This window comes from Syngnathus floridae, chromosome 21 (genome assembly GCF_059516105.1).
Source record: "Syngnathus floridae isolate MCC-2025c chromosome 21, RoL_Sflo_1.0, whole genome shotgun sequence".
NCBI lineage: Eukaryota > Metazoa > Chordata > Actinopteri > Syngnathiformes > Syngnathidae > Syngnathus > Syngnathus floridae.
This window is the reverse complement of record NC_142433.1, coordinates 1,701,892-1,729,293: the sequence shown is the minus strand read 5'-3', so window position 1 is coordinate 1,729,293 and position 27,402 is coordinate 1,701,892. Positions and strand designations below refer to the sequence as shown.

General features: G+C 41.4%; 1 protein-coding gene across 1 annotated transcript; it reads left to right on the top strand.

Annotated features, from left to right (window-relative positions):
• Nucleotides 1-206: 206 nt before the first annotated feature.
• ext1c (exostoses (multiple) 1c) lies at nt 207-27,402 on the top strand. Its single transcript, XM_088364782.1, has 13 exons — nt 207-507; nt 1,197-1,288; nt 5,080-6,465; nt 21,396-21,489; nt 23,214-23,321; nt 23,932-24,051; nt 25,331-25,463; nt 25,548-25,666; nt 25,735-25,830; nt 26,153-26,239; nt 26,313-26,473; nt 26,626-26,797; nt 26,870-27,402. The coding sequence occupies exons 3-13, from the start codon at nt 5,513-5,515 to the stop codon at nt 27,053-27,055; spliced, it is 2,229 nt and encodes a 742-aa protein (XP_088220908.1). The 5' UTR covers nt 207-507; nt 1,197-1,288; nt 5,080-5,512; the 3' UTR covers nt 27,056-27,402.

The window sequence follows — 27,402 nt, the reverse complement described above, 5'->3', positions numbered from 1 at the left end:
TAGCACCTGCAAATATAACAGTTCAAAACCTTCATTGTTGGGTTGGGATAGCAGAATTTTTATTCATGCATTGAAAATTTTACTATTATACTTCTGTTTAGGAAGAGCGTGCAGGATCATATGCTCCCCCAAAACTGCACCCCCCTCCCATACCCATTCAAGTTGCAATAGACTGCAAAACCAGGCTTCCCTTTACCAGCTCGCTCCTCGTGCGTAATTGGGTCATAGAACCCACAGCACCGGGTCGCATCCACAAGCGTATGGAGTGTTTTTCTTTACCATACAGTCAAGACGTAGGAGGAGCGTCTTAACCAATCACACGCACTTGGGGGCGGGTCGCGAATGGTAACCGTGGTGGATGTGCAAAATGGATCATTTAACGCTCCTCTTCTCTTTTCATATCCCGATGAAGAGACTCGCGCGTTCCTTTGCTGATTTCCTTCTCTAATGTTCGGACGTGGCGTGAAAAGGAAAAGCACGCACGAGAGTTCGCTTGGCGGCTATCCGGTAAGATCCGTGAGCGTCGGATGAAGTGGCATCCCGTGCGTGTGTCATTTCTGCCGCCCCTATGTTGATGTTTGGATGCTGCATTGATCCATATGATTGCATACTATCCGGTGATTGTACATTTCAACAAGTTTGGCAGCGTAGGTTGTCTTTTCTGCTTTCAGATAATTTATTTCCACACCTCTCCCGGGCGCGTATCCATTGTCAGCAGACTGCAATGGGCAACAGATTTATTTGCAAAGTGTGCAGCCCACCTATCAAAACAATATATTCTTTGCAGCAGCGAATATAATAACACACTCGGCTAGTCTTTTATCTGAACTCAAGTACATCACCTCGCTCTCTAGTTTTATTCATGAAGTGGTGGAGCAGCAGGGTGATGGTGTGCTCCAGGATGCTCTTATAGAAGAGGTGGATGTGGGAGCAATAGGGTGCATTATGTTTTGGCTGCAATCCTATTATTAAGGTTCAGAGCACGATGCAGCAGGTTCTGTGGAGTTGGTGCTCTCGTCCTACATGGACCTGCTACCTGATCTCAAGTGGGCTGTTTAAACATTTAGTGCTGCTTGGAGTACAATAACTAAATTTAGCCGTTCACACTTGGGACTGATCTGTCCATTATGGCAATGACTGATGATGCTCTGCATTGAAAGTATTGATATATAAATAGAATATTCTTGTCCTCTCAGAGTGGATCGAAAACAATCCTGGGAGGTCGTCTACCTTTTGCCTGAAGTCAGCTTCCCGTGTTCCTGGACTGGATAAGCGCCATTGAAAATAGGTAAATGGACTATATAACAAATGTTGCAGGAAAAAAAATTGATTTACAGTGACATACTTTTTTTTAAGGGGGGCATAACTAACAATTAGTGTTAATACCTCGCTTGATTTGGAACAATTTAGGAGAGGGTGGAAAGTTGTGTGAAGCTCCAAATTTATTACAGTCTGCATCGGAGACATTGGAGCCAAGTGTCACAGTGTGCTTGTCTACATGCCTTTGGAGTTGAGCGGCATATTTATTTCTGAACCATGCTTTGTAGTCGTGTACAATTGCACTACGGCGTATTTAGAAGGCTAGCTTACATTTTGTCCCTTTTGTGTTGTTATAAGAATAAAATCAGCGCTCAGTATGCTGCAGTACATGCTACCATTAAAACTAATAGCTGTTGTTTATTATTATTATTTTGTAAAGGCAGAATTATGATACTTTTGTGGAGACCATTTTTATAATTTTATTATTTATTAATGTATGATTTATTTTTATTTAATTCTATTTTATTATTATTATTATTATTATTCTGAATTGCTTAGGTGTCCCTAATGTAGTGTCCTGTGAGTAAATTAACTATAATTCTGCTTTTTTTTTTTATCTCGACTTCACCATCTTAAAGCTCATGTACACAATAATATTTTTTTTAAAAAATCATGAAACACCAGCTTTCCATTCGGTTTTAATCTCAACGCAACACGCATTCTAATTATATTTGGCAATGAATTACAATTGAGTTGTTTCTTGATAAAAGACTTTCATGGAATAAAGTGTCATCATTATCTCGGTTGCAGTGGAAGGGCTCTCATGGGAAAGCGTATTCTGACAAGCCGTGCAGAGATTCCCTCTGATTGATGAGATGTTTCTTTGGATATGACAGCTTTTCATCTTAATAGCAATTTTATGTCCATATGATGCTTTGTAACCCGCCCCCTCCCTCGTGGATTGTAGAGCCTCGTATCTTGTCTGGGTGCTTCCCGATATAGCCGTCCGGCGTTTGCTATTTCCATTGCAAAAATGAATCCTTGTTTCGCGGAGTCTCCCATGTGTGATTTTGATCCTTTTGTTCAAGGTCATGAATAATTGAGGTTCAAAGTGTCAGCTTTTAAAGATGATCCATTCAACAGTAGATACACCTTGACTTTCGATTAAATACGAGAAGTGCTGAAGAGTCATTTTCAAGTGATAATGAAAAGGATGAAGGTGACTAAAAGAACTGTGTCAATGCAATTTGACCTTTTATAAACCTTCATAAAAAAATCTGTATTTAATATTTGTGTGTGTGTGGCACCCTTAATTTTATTTGACGGGTAGTTTATGAAAAACTCATCTCAGTATATTTTCTTCTTCTCAGCAGCAGGTCTTGACTCTAACAATGTCATGGTCTGATTGTTTGTAGGTCGATGTAATTGAGGTTGCGTGCGATGAGACGCCGCCGCTGCATGTTTCATCAACTCTGCTTCCAGCTCTTGTTTATTGACAAGTGAGCGCCGTGTATTTCCTCTTCTTTTATATTCAGCGTATGCTCAGAGCTGATTGTCAGGACAGATTTTTTTTTCTTCTCCCTCCCTGCTGTAGAGTTGCTTGTTTTCGCCCGACGCGTTAACATCATTGACGTTTTTATTGAGGTGGCGTCGACATCCTCGAAAGTGTTTCTGCTCATCTTCAACGTTGTGTTAATTAGCCCTTGTGTTGTTGAAGTGGAGCATATTGTTGAGACTTAATTCATCAACCTCTGCTTGTAATTAGGATGAGCACAATTGTTGCGGCTTGATATAAACATCGTGTTAAGAAGCTCTCTAGGGCCGAAACTTAGGTATGGAAATAAAAGTTGCTCGCTACAGATAATATAGAAAAGGTTCCTCTGCAATCTGCATGAATTCTTTTTGATCTTTTGATATATTCCATGCAGCATGCGAACATTTTGGGCACCTCTGCAATTACTCAGGTCAGTCCAGTTCCCCTCGGGTTCTTTTGCACTACTGTCACATCCGAGGCCTTTAATCATAGCGTTTAATTTTAGCCGGGGCCTCACCGCAAAATTTGTGTTTTTCCTCAGTACACCTCATTTCGCTGAAGTTATACGTCGGCACATTTTAGCCAGTAAAAACACACTGCCAGATGTGTGTTGGAAACAAAGTCACCTAAACGTCTGCTGCTATTTAACAATGGTATGAGTGATGCTATTTTTAGGTGGACATATCCAAACTGCTATGTCAAACATGTTTTCAAGGCGGGCCACGTCGTCATGGTTATAACACGGTGTCAATATAAACATAAATAGAAACAAACAATTTGATGCTGGGTCCAGTTACAATTGGGTTTGGCTGAGGTCTTTGCAGAAACCACATGAGCACAAAAACAAACCTGAAAACAGAATAAGAATGACCTTGCTCAATCGCGGGTGGAAAACTGCAGCCCCGAAGGAAAGAAGACATCCTGGACCTGTGAAATATTCATCATATACCGCATTGGCTATTTTCCATCCATGTCACATACAGACAAGTAGTCATCGATTCAGGTGTGCACATCACATGCGAATCATTTTAATGGCTTATTGGGATTCATCGTATGACAAAGTGTACTCACCTTGAACCTTTTCTTTCCACCTCCGTGCAATTTATTGAGGCTCGTGGCTTTTCCTCCAGTGCTTGTCGCCACCGTAATGGTCCGTGATTGATGTGTGACCCACGGACCTCTGCCGCTACTTAGAGCCAGGTACTTGTGGGCATCCATAAGTGCATCTGTCCTTGTTAATTTGTAGCTTCAAGGAATTCACTCAAGCATTTCCACTTCTTCATTCTTTTTTTTTTTTTTGAAGAAGCACATTTTGCACGTTCAGAATGTGTTGATTTATGACCCCATAGATGTATCAGGTTTTATTAGTCGTAGGACATAAACTGTTAAAAGCAGATAAAACAAATGAGAAATCAATGTTTTAATGAAGAAATTGTGAATTATTGATATGTCATGGCTTCCCGACTTGTTTCTTGATGGAAAAAACAATTAGTAGTGTGTTTAAATGATGCTGTGTGAATATTTGCATAAAGGTATGCAACGTACAACTTCATTCCTATCAGCCGGGGTATTATTTCTCCACGTTTTCTCGCACCACCATCACTTGTTGGCTTGAGTAGTGAGGAATGTGAATGAGTGGTGGAGGACGTGGGCAGGTGAGTCGTGAAAGCTGCCTTTGTGTGGAAGCTGGCAGTAGGAACACTATCCTCTACTGTGAGCCCCCCCCCCAACACACACACACATATACTGTACATATAGAGGACAAAAAAATGTTAACCGTTAAGGATCTAACTGAAAATGTGAATAGAGATGTCCTTCTTTTCCCCCCATGTTTCTTTTTAAACTGCGAGACGCTTTTTTTTTTTTCTCACTCCACCTCAACTCCAAACTTTCAAGCTGTTTGGTCTTATATGTTGAAGCACACACACGAGGTGTCAAGATGAATCGACAAATCCATAATCAAATGAATCGACTCGTATTTGAATAGAATAATGATTCGGACACATTTGAACCAAAGATTGAATTATATGATTTTTCTAGGATACAGATTAATTCTTTGTAACCATCAATCCTTCTTAAGTGATATTGCTTAGCTGCACTAAATAAAATCACTATTATTAATTATTTAATAAAATAATGTCAGTAAAAACCGATTAATCGATGGAAGAATCGATTCTTCATCAACTAAGTTTCCGTTACACAAATGAAAAGCTCTTTGTTTTGGTTGAGGAGTGGCAACTTTCTGTGTACTTAATCTGTATTCTTGTTTGTTTGCTTCTCCATAGGAGGGGCCTGCCCACAGCAGTTGCTCCTAGCACCATGAGGCAGAAAGCTCAGCCAGAGGGAGCGGACAACTCTTCGTTCATTCCTGCCGAGCAGGCTGCGCCGGAGAAGAAATGCACACAGCATCGGCAGAAGTCACGCATTCCACAACCCGGCCGGCTCAGTACCACTATCTGAGCCTTCCAGGATTGACTGAGGGCGAGACGGCAACTCGGACTGCGTCTTCTTCCTAAATGGCAAAGTGGACCAGGCCACACTTGGAGGAAGCGGTGATGTCCTTGTTAACACATTGCCCTCCTCTAGAAGCTCCTTGTTAGAAGTCACTGCTCGGCTGGCTGCTGCCCCTGTGAGGCTTCAAAGCTGAGGGGCAAAGGAGAAGAAGAAGAAGAAGAAAAGTCAGCCACAGAGAAGAAAAAGACTGTGACAAGCCCCCCCATGCAGGCGCGGAAGAAATATGTTCTGCTGGGCTTGTGTACCTTCTGCTGGCTGGTTCTCTTTTACTTCGGTAGGGGAGTCCGGCTACCTGTACGTCTGCTCCGGATGCTGACGAGCCAGCAGGCCGAGATGGCGCGACCTTGGCCCAACTGGACCGACCGGGCCTTCCTGCCATGCTACGCTCACCTGAACGAGCTCCAGACGGACCCCGGGACGTCCGAGTCGCCCCGGCAACGCCGACAAGCGTGGTCTGTTATTTATAAGGACAGCCACTGCCGCATGGAGACTTGCTTTGACTTTTCGCGGTGTCGGCGTCGAGGCAGAGAAGGATTCAGGGTGTACGTTTACCCTTCGGAAAAAAACGACCGCGTCTCTGAAAGCTACAAAAAGATCTTGACGTCCATATCGGAGTCCAGATACTACACGTCGGATCCACGCGAAGCCTGCTTGTTTGTGCTCGGGATCGACACCCTGGACAGGGACCAGCTGTCAGGACAGTTTGTGCACAATGTGGACGAACGCATTCGGGGTTACCCTCTTTGGAATGATGGGCGTAATCACCTGATCTTCAACCTTTACTCAGGCACTTGGCCCAACTACACAGAGGAACTGGGTTTCAACATAGGCCAGGCCATCTTGGCCCGAGCCAGCCTCAATACAGAACATTTCAGACCAGGTTTTGATATCTCCATCCCGCTCTTTTCAAAGGACCACCCGCAGAAGGGTGGCGAGCGAGGTTGGTTAGTGAGGAACACCACCCCGCCGCGGAGGAAGTACCTGCTGATGTTCAAAGGCAAACGCTATCTGACAGGCATCGGCTCAGATACCCGAAACGCTCTCCATCACATCCACAACGGGAAGGACATTGTGTCGTTAACGACGTGCCGCCACGGGAAAGACTGGGAAAAGCATAAAGATGCCCGTTGCGACCACGACAACCTGGAATATGAGAGGTAAGCTTGATTGACAGTCAGTGTTGAGAAATATTTTTTTATACTACTAATCTCAAAACTGCAAACACAATTTACGCTGAGACGGCAGTAGGTCGGCGTCTCCGTCTTGGAGCTTGTTTACATTGGGAGGTGGGCAGCAAACTGATGAAATTGCTTTGGAGTGCAATGAATGAGCTCGTTTATTCCGTGTAGTCCGGTAAGGACACTAGCGGGAGTGCTTTTGTAGAAGTGTGATTTCTCGTATTAATCAGCCATCTATTGAAAAGAAACAAAAAAAAAACATGCAGATAATCACTGCTATTCTTGTCATGAGCTTTTGGACCTGTGCCAGGCTCAGTGAGGCTCTTAGAAGGTGGTAGCAGGTTAATGAGCGGATACATCTGCTCCGCCGGCAGATTAGCCTGGAGGGACGGGGTCAAGATCCGTCAAAAGGAGAAAGTGGGAGGGCTTGAAAAGGGACAAGCAATGGAGGCTGGGAAGAGGGCGGGCCTAGTGAAATAGATTAAAATGAACAAATCACTGTCATCAAATCCAATTGGATATTTACTTTAATCCATCACGTTTTTCTCAGGATTTGTTTTTATCCAGTCCTGCTTAGTAACAACCAAGTGGCAGTACAATAACCTCCAAAGTCATGAATAACTTTCAAAAGTTATTTGTGCTGCATTAAGGATTAAAACAAATTAACCACAAAATTTAGAGACAAAAAAGTTTGAGGTTAGATGGTGTTCTGCAGGGTAGGGAACAAGTCTTTAGATGAAGATACCACAAAAAAGAAAAAGTAACTTGGGGTTTCTTGGAGCAACTTTATGCAAGAATGGGTTGAGGCAGAAGGGTGACAAATGGGAGGAGAGGCACAACTTGAAGCACCAGAGAAGCCGTGCTGCAGCCTAATGGCCTAGTTTGCTTCGCTTTGGACCATTCTCTAAGAAAGGGAGGAAAAGAAAATGTTGTACAGTGAATGCAAATGAGCGGGAGGAGGGGGTGGCGAGTAAAACCAGACTCGGGATGGCGACTGAGATATGCAAAACGGGAGAGTGTACCTGAGTTCAATTTGGACCTATGATTAAAAAGACAAGGTGAACAAAATGGAAAACAGCTGCACTGATTTTTTTTTTTTTAATCCTACAAAAAAACAGATAAAATCAGAAAAAAAAGATTGTTTTTCTCCCCCATAACAAGTAAATGCATGTGTCAAATGTTAGCAAGTAAAGTGTTTTGGGCAACCCAGACGAGAAATGTGGCAGCTCACTATAATTAGGGGAAGTGAAATTGTATCTTCCCAAGATGATGTGGTCTCTTTCGATGTGTCTGCAAGGCCGCTTTCGGATATTTGGAAAAGAGAGGAATCATTGTGATTCTGTGGCTCTTCAACACACTGTTCTCCATTGTTGCCTCCTACCCGTCAGCTCATACTTTTGGTTCCCGCATGTCAGTCTTCACCCGTAATATTGAGTCACCAAGAACAACTTCACCCAAAAAAAAAATCCTTCTTTTGACTTCATTTATATTATAGAAATAGTTATTTGCAGCAAATGTCTGATTTTATATTCAGAGCTTTGATGAGTCCCCACATTCCAGCATTCAAATGGAGATCTTGTTCTGACCACAGCTATAAAACAAACACCGAGAGATGTTTCATCTAACATGAAGACATGCTCGCGCGGTCACAAAAACAAAATAGCAAATAATAAATCAGCATGCAAAAGCGCTCACTATTGACTTTGCTTTGCACTCCCTTTTTTTTTTTTTTTTTGCTCAGACTGCGGCTTTCCAAATTCCAAAAATAACATTTGATGCCTCAATCTTGGAAAAACATGTTGGTTAGAAACTACTTTGCTGTTCCTTCCTTGCATTGTGTGTTGCATTTTCACTCTCTACAATTCTTCCACGTCTCTAAGTAGTTTATCGTCGGGGGCATTAAAGGTAACACTTGCCCTGTGTTTACATTGAACTCCGGTCCAACCAATGACAGTCAAGCCGGATTAAAGCTCCGGCTCGGACAGGCTAAACTATTTTTAAATATTCCGTACTTGTAAGTAGGATTGTGAATGTAAACTTGCATACAGTATGTTCTTATTTACACATGCAAGGTAAATAGCTGATTTGTTCTATTGGACCCATTTTCAACCCTTGTCACTTTGTAACTTCCCTCCCCTTGCTGCCTCTTAACAGTTGACTGCAAGTCTCCTAACATCATGCTCAGTTCCAGTATGAATAATGGAACAGCAACTTCTTGCCTTTCTCCCTGTGAAGGCAAACTTTCTGGTCTGGAAGATTTGACACACACTTGTGACTTGCACATTTTGCGTTCCATGCTAACTTAAGTCATGGCGAGTCAAGTCTATGCCACTCTTGGACGATGCATGCAAAGGTCACGGCAAACATTGTTGTTCCATTCATCATCAAGAAATCGTGATGGTTTTTGTCAGTACCGATTATTCGTATCGATATTTTAAGCCGATATTCATTTGAGGTGAAATTTTGGCGGAAGAATCGCTCGAGGGTTCTTCCATTCGTGTGGATAACAACCTAATAGGTGTCCATTCAAGGTTCTAATCGGGCTCTCCATCAACCTTTGCTGGGATCATAGCAGGAAAGGCCTCTGGCAACCTTGCTTGCTGTTATCCGGGCCAACTGGAGCGGAAAGACTTTGACAATGACAATACACTTCGTAGGGAGGAAGGAAGGCAGGGATGGAGCAAGGCAAATTCCTTAAGGAACAGGAATCCCGTGTCCAGTTTTCACTTTGTTTTATAATCAGATAGCATCTGCTTGAACTTTTGACCCCGTCATATGTGCTTTTTGTAAGCGTGGCGTAACGATCTGGAAAGCAAATCTTATTTATTTTATTTTTACGTCTAATATTCCAGTGAAGTACAGTTTAAGGCTTGACATATTTGTGATGTTATTTATTTATTTGGGAGTTTTTTTTTTCCTCCATAAATGTATGTGGTAAGCCTATTAATAGTCATTTTGAGTTATTTGACTATATTTTTTAGGAATAATTTTATAGTTATACTCATTGGACGCCGAATGAAGCGCAATCATTTGTCATGATAATCCAAATCACAAAAGACTCACTAATGTATGCTGTACTAATCTGATCTCCAGTATAGACAGAGGTTTTAATAACTCTGCAAGGTATTGGGGTTAAACTGGTATTTACTGTACAGCAAATGAATGAGGTAAATCTGTTGAATTTTTAACAGCGCAAATTAATGCAGGGTTCTGTTGTTATGCTTGTACGAGCAAAGCAATCACTGACATTTGACCTCATTCTCTCGTTAGCCCGACTTCATGGTGACCTTGTCTTGTTAGGTCGTACTTTTAGTTCTTGTCATCCCAACTACCCTACATCAGCAAACACAGAAGACGATGTGTGGCGTAGTTAGACGCTCTTAAATTCTGCACACAGCTGGAAAGAAAATTGCAGCAAACATCATGAATTTCTCATGAGATCTGCTGTTGAACTTTAATTTAATGATTGCTGCAGTGGGACCGCTCCTTCTTTATCACCTTTGATGGATGAGAAGCAAGTTGCGAGCCCAGCCAAAATGGCGAGTGGCAAAAATGTGGCGGTTAATTGTTGCGTGATGTGGATGACTTAGTTGCAATCCTAAAAAATCTTCTGCGACAGGTAACATGAGCCAGTTGAGCAAAACATGACATTCAATTAGTCATGCAGGTGAGAAGATTAGAACCTGCTTCTTTCATACTTTCCGCTCTGTCGAACCGACACGCAGAGTTTAATGACATTGAAAAATTTGGTGGAAAATCACCCCAAATTATTCTCATTATAAATTACTTTCTCCCCGTATTTGCATAGGGCATGCTATTTACAAACCGCATGCACTAATGACCATACAAATTAGAGCCCTAAAAGCTCCAGCGCCATTTATTGTATCACATTTCGGATTGAGTGCATTAAGCTGAACCCGTCTCCTCCCTCACAATAGCCAAGCAAGCACTTACACACACTGTCACACTCCATCATGCTCTCTAATAGGCTAATCGGAGGCGCTCCGTAGACAGAAGTAGGGTCGATCTATATTCCGTCTCTGCAATTCTACCTCCATGAACTCCAGGGAATCCATGGAACCAATAAAAGTCTTGTGATATATTCCATAAAAACTAATCCATACTGCAACAAACTCTGACTATTCCTTTAATGTAGTCTTTTTTTTATTTTTTTTTAATAAATATAAAGTACATGTTTTGGCATATTTGGTAACTTAGTGCCTCAGTGTAGTTAATGATGTGTTTGTTAGCAAACTAAACTAAAAGTCACCGCCAAATAAATGCGCCTGTATTTGTCTTCAACGTGGCATTTGTTTACCTAAAAACAGCAGCAGATGGGCCAGAGAGACTGGAAATGTTATTGTGTCATAAAACATACGCTCCTATAAGTGTTCTCTGTACCGCATTGATTTCCAAGGTTAATGTATGATGATGATTAAACTTGCGGGTGGGCTTTATTGATCCCCATGGAAAAATTCTGGTAACTAAGCAGCTATTGTAGAACAAGTGCGGTAAGTCATTCATAAAAAAGGAGCGGCACTTAGGTTCGATTTTTTTTTTTTTTTGCTTAATCAATATAAGAGATTTGCAAACATTGTGTTTTATTTTGGATTAGAGTGATCATCAATCCTACTTGTATGATATTACTAAACTAGTCACTAAATAATACCAAATAAATAAGTATATAATAAGAAGAATTTTTATTAATATACTTTGATGCAAATAAAATTCTATCCGATTAGTCGAAGGAGTAATCGATTAATGGATTCTATATACTGACAATATGTGAATGTGCATTGACTTTAAGATGAAACAGCATTTGTGCCAGTAGGCCATTTTTATCTTGAAAATAAATCAAATACTTTCTGGTGGTGTGCGAGTTCACACGAAAACATTTGTCATCCCGTGAGACTGCTACCTTAGAATACTGATGTGCTTTTGTCGAGTGATTATTTGCTGTCTGTTCTGCCATCTTGTTTGGTTACACATCTCACTGGTGCCAATTGGGAGCAAAAAAAAAAAAAAAAAACCCAGAGAGATACAAATTATTCAGTACTCTCTTTCCACCCCCTCCCTCTTATTTGCCGTAATGCATCATTGATCCATGCTGGGAAAAAAAAATATTGCTAATTCACCAAAGCTTTCTCTGCCTTATGCCCCCGTCCAGGGCTGTTGACTTTATTCATCTCCTCGCCTCCTCGCTTATTGACTTCCCCGAAGCTCTACCCGTCATCCCTGCTGGACTATTCTTGTCAAATGTTGCTAACGACGTCAGCGCTAACAACACAGTCATCAAGAGATTAGTTAAAAGTCAAAGCAATGGACACTGAGGATCTTCTACTTTTTCAACGTATCTGTTCATTTTGTTTTTTAATTGGTCTTGGTGGGACTCCGTGTTGCATCCTTATGGAGTCTGAAAATGCCGTAGTATTTCAGAGTGAGAGATAACATAAAAATGAGGTCTCAGTTCAACCATTATGTCGCTCATTAAATCCCAGGCAGCTCTTGATTGGAAAGCTTCAGCAGCAACCGACTTGTGACTAATGCAGAAGCTGATTAAAAGGTGCTGTCTGGAGTTTATTTTCCACACTGGCACTAGCAAACAGTATAACTTGCGCCATGGTGACAAATTATAACAGTTTTCCACTTTCCTCTTTCATGATAATAATTTGAATTTAAAGTATTTGATTTTACATGCACCGCAAAAGAAGATAACACATTACAGTTCATTTTGCAAGTGGCACATTCTTTCCTCCTCTGCTATTTTAATTTTTTTTTTTGTACATCGCACTTGCATAAAAATAACAATTTACATGACTTGTGACATGTGCATAACGAGCAAAGTGTCAATCACCGTTTTGTTTTCATTACATCTTCCTTATCTCGCCTCCCCAGATGTTTATGAGGGATGAGAAACTTGAGTACGCAAGTATTTGATTCTACTTTTGGCTGCAGTCTCTTCTTTTCAACTGGCTCTCCTCCAGAGGCAGCAGTGATTCTCTTCGCCTTTTCCGTGTAAAGCAAAGTGATCGGGCAGTTCCCTCGCTTGCCAGTAAACTGGTCGGAGCTAATTAACCACTAATCTCTCAGCTGTCACTTTCTGAGGCGGAATTTGGACTGACTTCAATCTCCCTTCTCTTGTCTTTGCTTTCTCCCCAAGAGCTTTCGGGTCCCTTTAGACAAGCACCGGACCCCCGGTGCTCAGTCCTGACATCAAATACCTGGGCCTTATCCGGCTTTGACAGCCAGCAGACGTCAGCCACCTACAGAAAATTGAAAGCTGGCCTTAATTGAGTGACAAAGCACTGTAATTTCATTGGGAAGACTTGAGCGAGACCAAAAATAAATAAAACATGTCAGCCTTCTCAGGAAGGGAGTGGTTCTAGGACAGCTGGAATGTAATGGAATCCTTGAAATGGAATACGGAGGGAAGCATCCCCGATGTGCTTGCTTGTTTAGTTCCGAAGCTATCTACAGTGGCAATGTTTCCCAGCTTTTCATATTTTATATTAAAACAAATGAAAACTCCCAAGGGACACCAGCAGTATGCTGATTTGCGCCGGTGTTCTTTTGTCTTTAGAACTTAGCGAGATCCTTTTAAAGCCTGCCAGGCTCAGGTTACAGTGCGAGTGTTTTGCCCTAATTAAATGCAACATGTTGCTGTTTATGCTCTTAGGAGAGCAATTTGAGAGATTTTTGCAAGGCAGTCTGTGTATCCCGCTCTTGCACAAAATGTTTTGTCATATTTTCGAAGGTCCCACTGTTACTCATTTATTTGAAAATTTCCCTTTGTTTAGTCCTCGCTTTAAGCTTGTTACTCCTGCTGTACAGTTTTCTGTTCATATTTTTATGCTGCCATGCTGATAAACCCGTTTTTTGTTTTTTCACGCTTTCATGAAGGACGCCGATACCAGCCACCGATACTTAAAGTGAAACAACAGTTTGCGTCAGAAAGATAAAATGATCAGTCATTGTGTTATGTGAAGTTTGACAAGTTCTAGTGGTATCGGTATTTGGTATCGGTAGCAAACATCCTAATTTAAAGTGAATTCTAAAAATACGACAAAACAAAATGTGGAAGTTCATTTATAGTATTATGGTATCATTATTTTAAGTTTTGAGCTTACTGTTTCCACACAGTCAACTGCGTATAGATCATATTTTGAGAGCCATTATATCTTGCGCCCTTGGAAAGTGATTTGTTATTATTGTAACCCTAAGGGCAGACTTATTCAATAATATACTCCAAAGCACGGCCAAGCCAAGCAGCCATATTTGCCCTTAAAAAAAAAAAAACAATTTCTCTTGTGGCGCCACCTCTGACATTTTACACCTGAGGCAGCCAACTACTGAATGTTTTCTTTGGCACAATGAAAGGTTATACGTCATCCCAGAGCCGATTACTCGCCCGGTCCGATAATAATTTGTGTTTCTACAGTTTAGCTTGCTTTGCAACACGGACTTGAGCTCCTGAGTCATTATATTTCTTCGATATCTGTCTCCTTATTTTCGAACCCTCCACAGGGGCGTAATTGAGTGCATGCTATAATACAGAACAACACAACCCACCCCGGAGACGCACTATACTGTCGATGATTGTGTCGCTGCTGGAAAATGCACACTCTCAACTCCACGTCTAATTAACTTTCCGCTCCATTATCTGCGTGTTTATGTTACATGCGTGGAAAAAAAGGGGGGAGGTCTGATTTATCATGCTGCTTCCATTAAATTATTCAAAATGGGATATGCACTATTGAAGCGCAGTTAAAGTAAGCAAGCAGGAGGTGGGAAGATGCCGGTGGAAAAACTCTTGAGTTATTTTGTTGTTAGTGCTGCGCCTATAAACGTTCATCTCAAAGTAACGTTGCAGAGATTCTCACATGAAAGGCTATTAGGGTATATCTTGTTTTTGTTTGTTGGACTCTCATTCTATGAACAGAAGAGCAACAAGGGAGCTGCTGGAATAACCACAGAACTCGTTAGTCATTCTTAATGCAAATCCTATCTTTCAAACTTCTACTTCAGTTTTTTTTTTTATCTGAATCAAGACCAGCAGCAGAAAATGTAAAAGCCTCAGCACTGTTGTTTCTTATCCCAATCTGAAATGTTGGTAATGTCCAACTTTTTTGGAGCTGTCTCAGCACATCATGTTATGATTGATGCGAGTTGAGTTGCAGTTGTTTGCTAGCAGCGTCGTTCATTTCCATGCTGTCAATCACGAGGAGGGCAGTTAAACTCAAAATGAAATTTGGCCGTTTCCCTACTTTTGATTCAATTTATCATCCCTCCTCTATTTGCTTCAAGGAAAAATACATCTGTAGCTATCATGCAGCACGGACTACTTCAAATTTCAATCATAGTAAAGATACGAGAGGACTTTTATGACTTCAGTATATTTCATTATAAATATATAATTATTTTTTTAACAATGACAGACTTTATAATGAAATTCCCAATATTATAAAACGTTGGTAATCCAATCGGGATCCATTTTGTAGTTGTTTGTTATTGTGCTTGTTTACTGGCCTCCAAGCCATCCAGCCAGCAGACTCTCAATGGAATGTTCTGGAGAGGCTCTGGAATGAGTCCAAGTCCTCCACAGTGCAGCCACTGTCTCCACCTCTTAGTGCTACTCAAACCCTGGATGTTCCGTCTGCATGAATGTATGTATAGTTTGTGAACATCCCGGGGGGGCGGGAATCAATTTCACATTTTAATGTTTGCATCTTAAATGCTAAAACAGTTCTCGTGGAGTAATGCTGAACGCTAAAAGCGAATCTTATAATTATATATAATTACTTTCTTGTCATTACCCGGAGTTGACAATCATGTTCATGTGTCTTTCGGCCATTTATATGCGAGTGGTTGCTCAGCTAATTTTGTTATTGTTTTTCTTCATTGGATTACAAGCGAGTGCATTCTAGTCTCTGTCATTCAGAGCAGTTCACAAAAATAATCATTCTTATTATTTATTCTCCTACTATGTTGTTTGAGTTTGCTGACGAAAAAAAATGTTTTAACAGGAATTTGTGAAAATGCAAAAAGCAGACAAAGCTTAAGGAATAAATGTTCATTTTGTTGTTAATTGCAAAACAAGTGCTGCCACAGTCAATATGCAAACTGTGAATGTGCGTAAAAGCTGTTTTGTAGTTGGATAAAATGGAAACCTCATTCAAAGTTGTTTGTATGCTGTGGATGCATTAGACTTGTGCACAATCAATAGGTCTGACTTGACTCACTCAACCTTGTCTGGTTTTTGTCTGAGGAATCCATAATTCAGTCCATATGCCTTCCATCTTTCTATACCATGTATCAGTCTACCTGATCTAGTTGATAACAGCATGATAACTTAAAATCAGAACTGCTTCGATCTCCACAGGCTGCGGAAATGTACATCAACAATCACCTGACCTCCCTAAAGGCCCTGCCCTCCTTCGTCGTCCCCCGAGACAGCATGTAATCACCACTCAGCTCGGGTCTGAAAGCGTTGGCATCTACTCTATACAGTAGTACATTTTAATTCCATTGTACGGAAGGAAGCTTGTCAATTATTGATGTGCTGCACGTCCACTTGAGTGAAGATGGTGGAGCAGCTTTTGTCAAGTGGTGGAAGTTTTGGAGGGTGCAAGAAAATGAGATTGAGAAAATGTTGGTGGCTTCTTGTTATCTGGTTGTATATTTTATAAGAAGGACTCAATCAAGTTTACGGGATTACAATTTCTGTCGTATGACATCAGCCAAATTTAAATGCGTCAGTTAATACCACACAGCCGATTACAAAATCTGGATTTATTTTTTTTCTCAGGGTTTTGGTTTCCATAGGGCTTTTTTTTCCCTTTTTTTCCAGGCGTTTACTATATCGTCAGTCAGACAGGTTTAGACACACTTATGTGAGCATGAATTTGTAAACATGCATATGCACCCCCCCAGGCCACATGTTCAAATGCGACCCCATTTCAAGAAGGCTTTTGCACGTTGGCAATGTCAACACCGTAAAGTAAAGGCCGCAGTGAAGAGGAGCTGCCACTCCGCGCCGCGCCACGCCGCTCCTCCATTGATTGATTTCCCAAGCCCTTTAGTCTCTCTTTGCTACTGCTTGACTTAATGCTTCCTCCACTAATATATTCCCCCTTTTCCCCTCCATCACTGAACATTTTGAATTGACTCCCGTCGCCGCATTATAATTTATCTCTTTTTCTCGCCTTGGCACTCTGTAATTCTCCGTGCCCTTCGGCCGACTTCAAACTTGAATGACTCCTTGTTTATGACCCTTGCGAAAAAAAAAAAGGACATCTGTTTTCTGCCTACCTTGTGCTGTCTCTTTGACTCTTGCTCGTACTCCCTTTTTTCTGCTCCACTTGTCTGTGCACATCTGCAACGATTAAGTTCCAGCCCGCTCAATATCCAATTGCAGGCGGAAACTCAGTTTTGACTCGCACCTTTAGAAAATTAGAAATGATGTGACGAAAGTAATTAGTGTGAATGTTTGATACTGTTTTTTTAAAGTGAGGTAACATAGCTATAAAATAAAATCATAGGTTACATAAACTAAAATGAATTTTGTTTTGAATGTAATTCGACTGTCGGCCACTAGATGGTGACATGTTGACTTGTTTTTACCAGTTCCCTAATTGGAGATAATAAACAAACTACTACTGTTGCAATTTCAATAGAACATTTACAAAATGCCTCAGAGAACCGTTGAACATAATAATATATATAGAAAGAGATAGCACAATATTGCCCATAGCATAGTTTCCTCAAGTTCCTCATTAGGTCAGCCTCAAGGGCATTGAAAGCCGGGTGATGTTTGGAATCTCATGTTACACATATTTAATCGAAAGCAACATTTTTCATCAACATATTTCTTCAAGTGGCTACAATGTAATATTGCTGTGCGGTTGCATCAGATAGCCGTGCTAAATTTTTAGATTCAACACTTTACCGCACAAGGCCGTGTCGGGAAATGGATTTGAAAGAGTGAAATATTATGATAAATGGGACCACTATATGAATAGCGGCTCTATTTAGAGGTGGCTCCATAAAACAAACAGCCGTCCGACCATCGTAAAACACAAGGTCGGCGCCGTTTGAAGTCTGACAAGGAGTTCTCTATTTTTTTTTGCAGGCTGGAGGCTAATCTCTCGTGACGCGCATTTCATTAAAAGAGGGAAAAAAAATCATTCTAGCCTTTATAGTAGCAGGTTTTGTTTTTTTACGGGAGTTGGAAAGAAAGGTTTTATACATTTGAGTGATGGCCACAGACACGCACGCACACATTCTCCGATGATCCAGCAGTCTCTGCAAACGTTCCCACACATTTGAGTTGAAAAGAAGCTGCAGCATGGCAGCCATACCTATTGTAGGCCCCACCTGTGTTCTTAGTGCAGCTGCTTGTCTATATGTAGCAAATGTTTGCTCAGAGCTTTTAATGGCAAGCGTTATTCCTCTGATGTCATCTTTGTTGTTCTCTTTGGCTCCAACATACCACTTGAACTTACCACATTTGCTTTTTGTGTGTTAAAACGGCTTCCCGGTGCGCTGCCGCTTGGTTTGCCAACAAAATGGATTAAGTTGAACTACGCTGCTCCGTGAGATTAAGAAGTCGTCATTGATAAGGAAGTTGGTGATAAAATGGTGTCTTTTATCTCACCCTGAAGATCATCTTAATGCTTGTTCACTGTTCCTTCCAGCTTATAGCCATCTTTTTTCCCCACCCCTTTTCCATCTTATCTAATATAATAAATTATGGAGGAAAGTACGAGAGAAATCCTTACTTCAAAGTCCCATGGCAGGCCTTAGCCTTCTCCACTTTCCGTTAAGGATCCACTATGGAAAATGAAAGCAAGGTTTTGGCCCTTGCGCCTGCTGAGAGTGTGTTTGTGTGTGTTTTTGTGCGTGCGAGTGAGTAACATCGCCTTGCTCTGTATTTATAAGCAGAGAACCTGATTTGAAATCAGTCACGCTAGACTTGCGGCAGACACATTGTGCATGCTGGGAGAGATGGACCTTGATGAGTTTTTTTGTGCCTTATTTTCTTATCAATATATAAATCTTTTTTTATTTAGCCTTATCAAAGTACTGTCAAGATTGAAACTGCTCATTTTATATATCAAAAGTAGGTATTTGTGCTATATGCCAGGTATCGGTGCATTGGTATCGGACTACTCATCAACAACAGGCCAAGCTAATACGACATTTTTTCCTTGTGCAAAAATGGCGAATAGGTTGATGACTCCATGGCCATGTTAGTGTGCTGCTGTGCTTTTAGCCTAATGGAGAGACAGCTGTGCTCCCATTTCTATATATAACCAAACGACGCCGCATGATGAGCCTTGTCACACCCACTCAGTCGCGATTCCACCGAGCAGACCACTATATTAATATGCACGGTATTTTTGTTACAATTAAAAATAGCCATAATCATCTGCTAGGTCTATGTAATTGTTTTCACAAACATGACAGTTTTTTAAAACACCTCGGGGTGAACACTAAAAATGGTTTAAAGCGAAAATAAATCAACATGAAATAGATTTGGCAAAATGCACTTTCATAAGCCTAGCTGGAACTACTTAGGAGTACAGTATTTAATATTGCTGTAATCTGCATAATGCTGGAAATTTGGCAGTAAGTGGATGTGGGACTCACTTTAAATTCTGATGTATATTATGGAAGGCTTTTCTCCATGTGCCCTTTTTTGTGCAAAAACATCTTGCATGCATGTTTTTATTTCGCTTTTCGCTCTGTGTGTGCGCTGGATTGAGGTATAAGTAACAGTGTTAAGGGATGAGCTGGTTGCCGGGTCGTATCTTTTCAGATTAGAGAGCTTAGTCCCTTCGCTCTGTGTAATTAACGAGAGATGGAGGGAGAGAGGCCGATAAAGACAAAGAGTAAGGGATGGACCCAGCAGAGGAGGAATTGTGTATTAACAGGATATGGGAGTGGACGTTTGTGTGTGTGTGTGGAATTTGCAAAAGCGCAGCAAGTATTAAAGTAAACCCCCTTTGATCGCGTTGTAAACATATTTGAATTTGCATTGGCTCAAGGATTTTTTTTTCTCTCCCAGGGCTAAAGGGTTCTTGATTTGACATCTTTGTGGAATTGTGTGGAAAAAAAAAACATGGTTTTTTTTTTTTTTTCCCATCCGTGTAACTGAATTTGTTTACTCAGTCACATTAAGTCAGCATTCTAGTTCTGTGACTAGATGAGGTGCGGAGAGAGTGTGGAATGAAAGACGGATAGGAAGGAGCGAATGGAGGAGGTGGCTAATCCGTCCATCTGTTACAAGAAGACGCAGTGAGTTTGCCATTGGAGGATGCTTCCTACGTGTGCGGAACAGCTGCGGGATAGGATTAAGCACCGGGATGCAAATCACCCCCCCGGAAAAAAAAAAATTTGGTTTAAGGAATATTGAGAAGAATTTGGAAAAGAGGAAATCTGAAAAAAATAAATCTATAAATACTGACAGTGGCAGTTAATCCATAGATTTGGTCAACCGCGCACATAATTTACAAATACACTTGTGCATTTCCTTTCTGATGACCTTTGGCCTTTAAAGCAAGCATGGATCAACTAAGCAGAAGCTGCTGTCAATCATACATCTTCCATAGCACCCGCCCTTTGTTGCTTCCCATCACTCTTGACTTGCACCGGGTCGATATCTGTTTAACTGCCACTCGAGTAAACATGAAGGGTCAGAGGTCGCGAACCTAATCAATAATGAACATGGAGAAAAGAGAAGAAACTTGAAGGAGGTTAAAACTAAGTGGAAGAGATTGGAAGATGGTAAAAGCACTCAAAAGAGGGCAAGCTTCCTTATCACACACTACACACACACTACACACACACACCGGCTTTGATCCGTCTGGTATCACACTGTGCCGATTGCCTTGACATAAATAGAGCAATCCCGCTGTGCTGTGCCGTGCCGTGTGTATCTTGTGGCGAGAGCACCACTGCAGCCAATGATTTTACTTTTGCCAAGTGACCGCGACATATAAACATAAAATAAATCATCGCAATATTACACATTAAGTCGGTCATGTGGTTGACTCACCCGATTGGTTCACCATAAGAACGCTGTAAAAAATATTTCAAAAAAATACTCCAACATTTTTGTCTGCCACTTGAGTACCTGAGCTACACTAAGCGCCGTGAAAAAAAAACCCACACACAATAAAATTCCGCCTGAAGACAATACAGTCTCATTAAAAAAAAAGTGTAACATTGACAATATGGCCCCAAGTCATGCACAAAAACAAAAACAGCAACAAAAAGACAGAAGTGGGTCACACTCAGCAGCTCGCCCTTAAACACATTTGTCATCCTCAAGCACTGAATGCGCATTAATTACGTTTTTTTTTTTTTTTACTTTCCGACATTCTGTAATAATAATCACCTATGTCCATTTCCTCAAACACATGCTTGAGATTTGCGCCTTTTCTTCTTGCAAGACATGAGATGCAGGTTTCAATCCCATATGCAAGCACCTGTCGCTAGTCGCGCTTGAAGGAATGATTGATGCGCAGGCTTTGCTTTTGGGCTCTTTTACATAGCAGCACTATGAAATATGAGCAGCGGCTGATAGAACCCCCTCAGGTAATGTATTGCTAGGCACTGCAGGGAAAATGTCTTTATATTTTTTGCTGCAACAAATCAATAGACCGAAGTTGCTTATGTGGCTTTTTTATTTTCAACATAGTGCATATTGGATTTAGCCGTGCCAACATGCCTGCGGGTGAAAAAAGAAAACTTGGATGATTTATTGGTGGACTATTATGACTAAGTTGCAAAAGTTCTGGTTTGATGTGTGTGACTACATAAAATATATATATATTTTACTATACAGTCGTTGCAGAGCATTTTTCTTGTTGCTTCTTTCTATTTATGAATGATTTTTATCTGTTTAGGTTCGACTACCAGGAGCTGCTCCATAATTCCACCTTTTGTTTGGTGCCTAGAGGTCGACGCCTGGGCTCTTTCCGCTTCCTTGAGTCCTTGCAGGTAATTAAAAATCTAGCTGCAATTTCTGACAAATATTTTTTAATTTATAACTTTTTTTATCCTTGGTCACCCAATCGGAAAATGATCTTTGCCAGTAGAGGGACAATAATAAAATGATCAACTGGGAACAAAAAACCATTTCAGTAATGTACAGCAAATAGCAGAGTGAACCTGGAGTCATACAAGTTGCAGATAATTACCATTCGGCAATTTTGCTTTATGTTGTCTGTAGACACCTTAATAGCCACATCTGCAAATGGTCTATCCGAAGCATTGCACCATTGAATGGAAATGTGGCCATCAAGTTTAATTTGTTGGGGCCCTTTAAATTAAAATGAGCCCATAAACAAGCGCTGACGCATACGTGCCGTTAACAAACACTGTCGTCATATGCTCTTGCCCATAGGGGAAAATGGAGAGTGCATGCTGCACTTCTCCTCCTGCCACCCAAGTCGATGTTCTCGCGCCCCGACAGGAAACAGTAGTGGCTGTTTTTAGATTTGATCATTGCTGAGCTCCCCTGGCTTCTGCTGCTGCTGCTGCTGCGCTCCCTTGGCCGTACTCTATGTGTGTGAGATTGAGGCTGAATGGACAAATCTGCACACAAGCCACAAGGCTTGGCACCGAACGCAGCTCCTTCTGTCTCGACTCTCCGTCCTCACTTTCCTCTTCTCCATTCACACCACTTTTCCCTTTTTTTTCTTCTTCGGTACCAACCGAGCCCACAAAGAACTGGCAATTACAAATGCGGTTACGCCAGCGTTCCAAAATACACACGGACAATCCAACTCGTGCATACAGTACGCTACGTGCGCTGGTTTCTAAAAACAGCTCCAGTCGTTTAACGCAGCCTCCATTTTGGCTTGTGTAGGGTGTTAGGGCACTCACTCTTGGGTCAAAGGACTCACACAAGCCTTTGGCTGCGATTCCATTTGCATAGCTGAATTGAATTTGGATTATCACTGCAACCTTGTAACCTGGGGCATCTCACACATACACGCACACAAATTCCCAGGCTGTCCTTCAGCAGGTCTATTCTAAGAAGAAATGTCACAGTGAGAGATTGTGAAAGTGTTTGATCGCCACTACTTTGCTTTAACCAAGCAATTAAAAAAATGTGACCTATAAAAATCAGAAGACCACACTGAGTAGGAGGATTGGGGCAGAAATTAAAAGAGAGCGCCAAGAGATTAAAAAATCAACAAACACGCACCCAGGGGCTAATGGAGAAGTCCGGAGGAGGGCTGGGAAGTTGGAAAAAAAAAGCAGAGCAACTTCAAAAAAAGCTGTCAGTGAGTCAGATGGATGAGGCAACATCAGAAGTCAACTCCAATAAAGCACGAGTCTTTCGTGTATCACAACGGTTGCTTCTTATTCCGCACCAGCTCCCTCCTGGTTTACATCCCCCGAGTGACTATTGCTCATTAGTACACCCAAAAGTCAGCACCACTGCCCACGTTTGCTTTGCGTGTGTTGCAAGTGTCGAACCTGCAGGGCGTCGTGGGACGGAATAAATTGAAGTTCTTACTCACTGCGATGTCACTCTTGGGGTCACGCACTCTCAGCTGCGTGTAAAGTTTGTGCATTCAATCATTTCCGGATAGTTGGACTTCAATTTAAATGCAGTCTGTTATTTCTGCAAAAGTCTAAAATGTTAAAAAATATCTACTGAGTCATCTCAAGTCTGTGTATTCTTTTCTCACTATCGTATCATGTGCTTGCAGGCGGCGTGTATACCCGTGTTGCTAAGCAACGGCTGGGAGCTGCCATTTTCCGATGTCATACAATGGAACCAAGCCGTCATTGAAGGGGATGAGAGACTACTGTTGCAGGTAAGGCCAATATCACAAAATAAATCCGTCAAGATGTTTTAAAAATGTGAAAATGAAAATGAAAAAAACTTTGCATGCCCCCTTTTGCCTCTCTGTGACACACCTAAACAGAATGAACCAAGAAAATCGGTGCACTCTTAACAAGAGTCATTATTCTCTTTGTGGACATGAAATGGAGCCGTGCACATGAACCCAAACAAGAGCAAAGAGCTCTGATGAGAGGAGACATGCTCAATTGGGTTCCGACTATAGCACATGAAGAGCCTGACCTCATCAGTGGCATTGCGCATCGTGCCGTAACGCGGCAATATTGACGCTGACACTGGGATGGCGAGCGAATGAGCGTGACACTCTTGCACAAGAGGCTGATTAAAGAAAGGCGACTATAAAAATTCCTCCTCTCAAATGCAGGAACCAAGAAAAATTTGCATTTTTCATTTCATTTCAGCATTCATTAAAAAAAAGAAGTGTTAAATGTAAATGGAGGTAATATTTTGTAATATGAACTTTAACATTACCATGTTGTGATGGTGACTCTTCTGCAGAGTCTATAAGACGCACTTAAAATGCTTTCATTTATTTCTTGGGGTGATTTTTCTTTTCTCTTTAGGTGCCATCTACAGTGAGAGCTGTCGGAAATGAACGCGTTTTGGCTCTTAGACAGAGAACGCAGATGCTATGGGAAGCCTACTTCTCTTCTGTGGACAAGATAGTCCTCACCACACTGGAGGTAATAAACTCTAGATTCATTCTGAAGATAAAAACAAATGAAATCAGCACTATTTTACTTTTTATTTTATTTACACAACTATTTATTTTAAAATAACATTTTCATAATTATTTCCTGAACATGAGAAGTACAATATAAATATATGCAGCCAAATAAAAAAAAAAAAAAAATTAAACAAAACAAAATAGATACATAAATAAATTAATTGATGGATACATAAATATTTTAAATAAAAAAATAAATGCATGGACGGATGGATGGATATTGTCATGTCCACTTTCATCAAGGGATAAAATATAAAACACAGCGGCGGCGCTACAATATCCAATGCTGGACGGACACTAAGTGCTTTCTTTTTTTAACTTCTTGTGGATACTTTCTACCAAGCTCAAACATGAAAGCATTGGGACTGGTGAATACTAGTCTGCCATGCATCTCATCTTCCCATTTGCAATGAAAATGTCTGCAAAAAGCAGTACTATGAAAACACAACTTTTCTTTTGCAATCATGCGCACAAAAGCTCCCTGCTGTTTACTGCCCGTGCGTTGCCACGATTACTGCTTTTAGAAAAGCCTTTCTGGGAAAGAGTTCCATTTGAATCAAACGCTACTCTGTTATGATTATAGAGTTGGATTCCTATCAGTCCTCCCAATTTTTCATTTTTATACTTTGTTCTTGCTGCACATTTTCAAAGCACACACCTGAGGTGCCTGCAGTCTCAAAGAACCCCTTTAATGTATAGACAGGACAAACTATCATTATGTTACAAATCTCAGTCCAAACATGTCCGATTCCGCCTCACTGGCACTCCTAAATTTGCTTTACAGTATCCCAGACAGGACATTTGTTTATTTTTGTCTGAGCACAGAAAACACACACCAATATTGTCTGTTCTGAAATTTGCAAAGACCACACGGTGAGCAATGCACGCTTCCATGTTTGAAAAAAGCAAAAGTCTGTCTGCCCGAGTGTGTTTGCTGCTGGGGATTTATGCTTGAGATAATAAAGGAAAGGTTCTGGAGGTTGATGATAAGCTGCTTATATACATACAGCAAGCTGAGGGGGGTTGTGTGGGTGAGGTGGGGGGCTCTCCCCATGGGAGACAGCTGTGCAGTCAGCCTGAGGTCAGTGAAGAACAGGGCCACATAGTGGGATACCACAATAGTTGTCTCAATGCCTCCCCCTGTTGGTGTAAATGAGAAGTACAATATCAAATCAACAGCACTGAAAATAATTCATCCTACATTGACAATAATTTTTTTTTTCCCCCCTCCGCAGATCATTAAGGATCGTGTCTTTTCTCACATATCAAGGAACAAATACATGTGGAACTCTCTGCCAGGAGGTCTACTTGTCCTACCAGAATATTCCACTCACCTTGCACATTTCCCTTTCTACTACCTGAGCTTAGGTAAATACCAGCCTTTAAATCTGCCTTCCTTTCGTGTTTTCTTTTCATACATGTGTAAATAAAAATATTTGTGTTCTGTTCAAGGTATCAGTCCAAATCAGGAGTTCACTGCTGTCATCCACGCTGTGTCTCCATTGGTGTCCCAATCTCAGCCAATCATGAAGTTGCTACAGGTGGTCTCAAAATCCAAGTACTGCTCCCAAGTAAGTAAGCTGTGGTGTGTTACTGGCTGATTTGGATCAGTTCAAATCATCTCTCTTTGCCACCTTAGATCATCATCCTCTGGAACAGCGAGAAAGCGCCACCCAGTCGCAGCAAATGGCCTCCCATGCCAGTTCCCCTCATTGTGACAGACGGCAAGAAGAAGGTCAGTGTCGCGTTTGTTACGCTCATATCTGACTGACAGAGCAAGTGACTTTGACTGTTATCTCTATTTTTTTTGCCCCGAACCACTTCTTCTGCAGCCTTTCATTTTGACGTCTGTCATCTATCTTCATATCCCTGCTTATCTGACAAGTGGCATTTATTACAATTCATGTCAGTCATTTTGTTTGTACAGCCGCCCTGGCAAAAGCTCATTTATTGTAACAAGATCATCTCTGACTCATTCTCCTGATCTCACAAAGTACATGCCAAATAAAAAAGTGGCCTGCGGTGCTGTAAGATTGACTGCTGTATCGCTCTCGCAGACCACCAGTCGCTTCCTGCCTCATGTTGCCATAGAAACTGACGCGGTGCTGAGTCTGGATGAGGATACGGTCCTGCTGACGAGTGAGGTGCGGAGCAGGATTTGAGTCAATCTCAAAATGAAGGAATGAAGTCAGGTTGTAACCCTCCGTGTACTTGTAGGTGAACTTTGCCTTCCTGGTGTGGCGCAGCTTCCCTGATCGGATTGTGGGCTACCCTCCTCGGAGTCACTTTTGGGATCCTTTAAAGCACGCATGGGGCTACACCTCCAAATGGACCAATGACTATTCCATAGTACTGACCGGGGCGGCCTTCTACCACAGGTAAAGAGTAATACAGTATGTTTTTTTAGTGTTTTATTTTTTTAGATTTTTTATTTTATTTTCTACATTTTTATTTTGTTTTTTTATTTTACTTATTTTTTGATATTTTTTACCTTTTTTATTTTCTACTATTTTATTTTTTTACTGCACAGGTACTACCACTACTTGTTCTCGCACTACCTGCCGCAGTCTTTGAGAACCCTGGTGGATCATACCTCCAACTGCGAGGACATCTTGATGAACTTCCTAGTTTCTGCTGTCACTCACTCCCCACCCATCAAAGTGGCTCAAAGGAAGCAATACAAGGAGTTGCCTAGTCCACAGGTAAGGAAGTGTGTGTGAAGTCAAATTTGACTCAGTGTGTGAGCTTTTCTTTTTTTCTTTTTTGCCCACTAGTCCACAAAGAATGTCCCCTGGGCCAACCCGGAGCATTTCAACCAGCGCCAGGAGTGCGTCAACACTTTCGCCAACTGGTTTGGCTACATGCCTCTGGTCCATTCTCAATTTCGCCTTGACCCTGTGCTTTTCAAAGATCAAGTGTCGGTACTCCGAAAGAAATATAAAGACCTTGAGAGGGCATAGAGGAGGTGGACCTTTCTTCCATGATGTCCAATTGGGATGGAGACAGGACTCATAAACTGTGTGGACAATCAGAGAGACTCCTGCTGGATTGTGGATCAATACAAAGTCCTGTTGAGTGTGAACTTGAATCCGTCCAGTCATGAAGACACGAGACCTCCTGTCGAGGAGATGTCAGGAACGAGTGTTGTTGCTGTGCATGGGAATGCCAGCGCCATCTGAGGAAGGTGGTACCAGTGCCATGTTCTCTGGAGCTATTCTTGTCTCGGAATTACTGAGCAGGGGTTGCTGCCAAGGAAAACCAACAATCTGAGTCAACTCAAAGAAATAAAGCCGTTTGTAAATGCTGA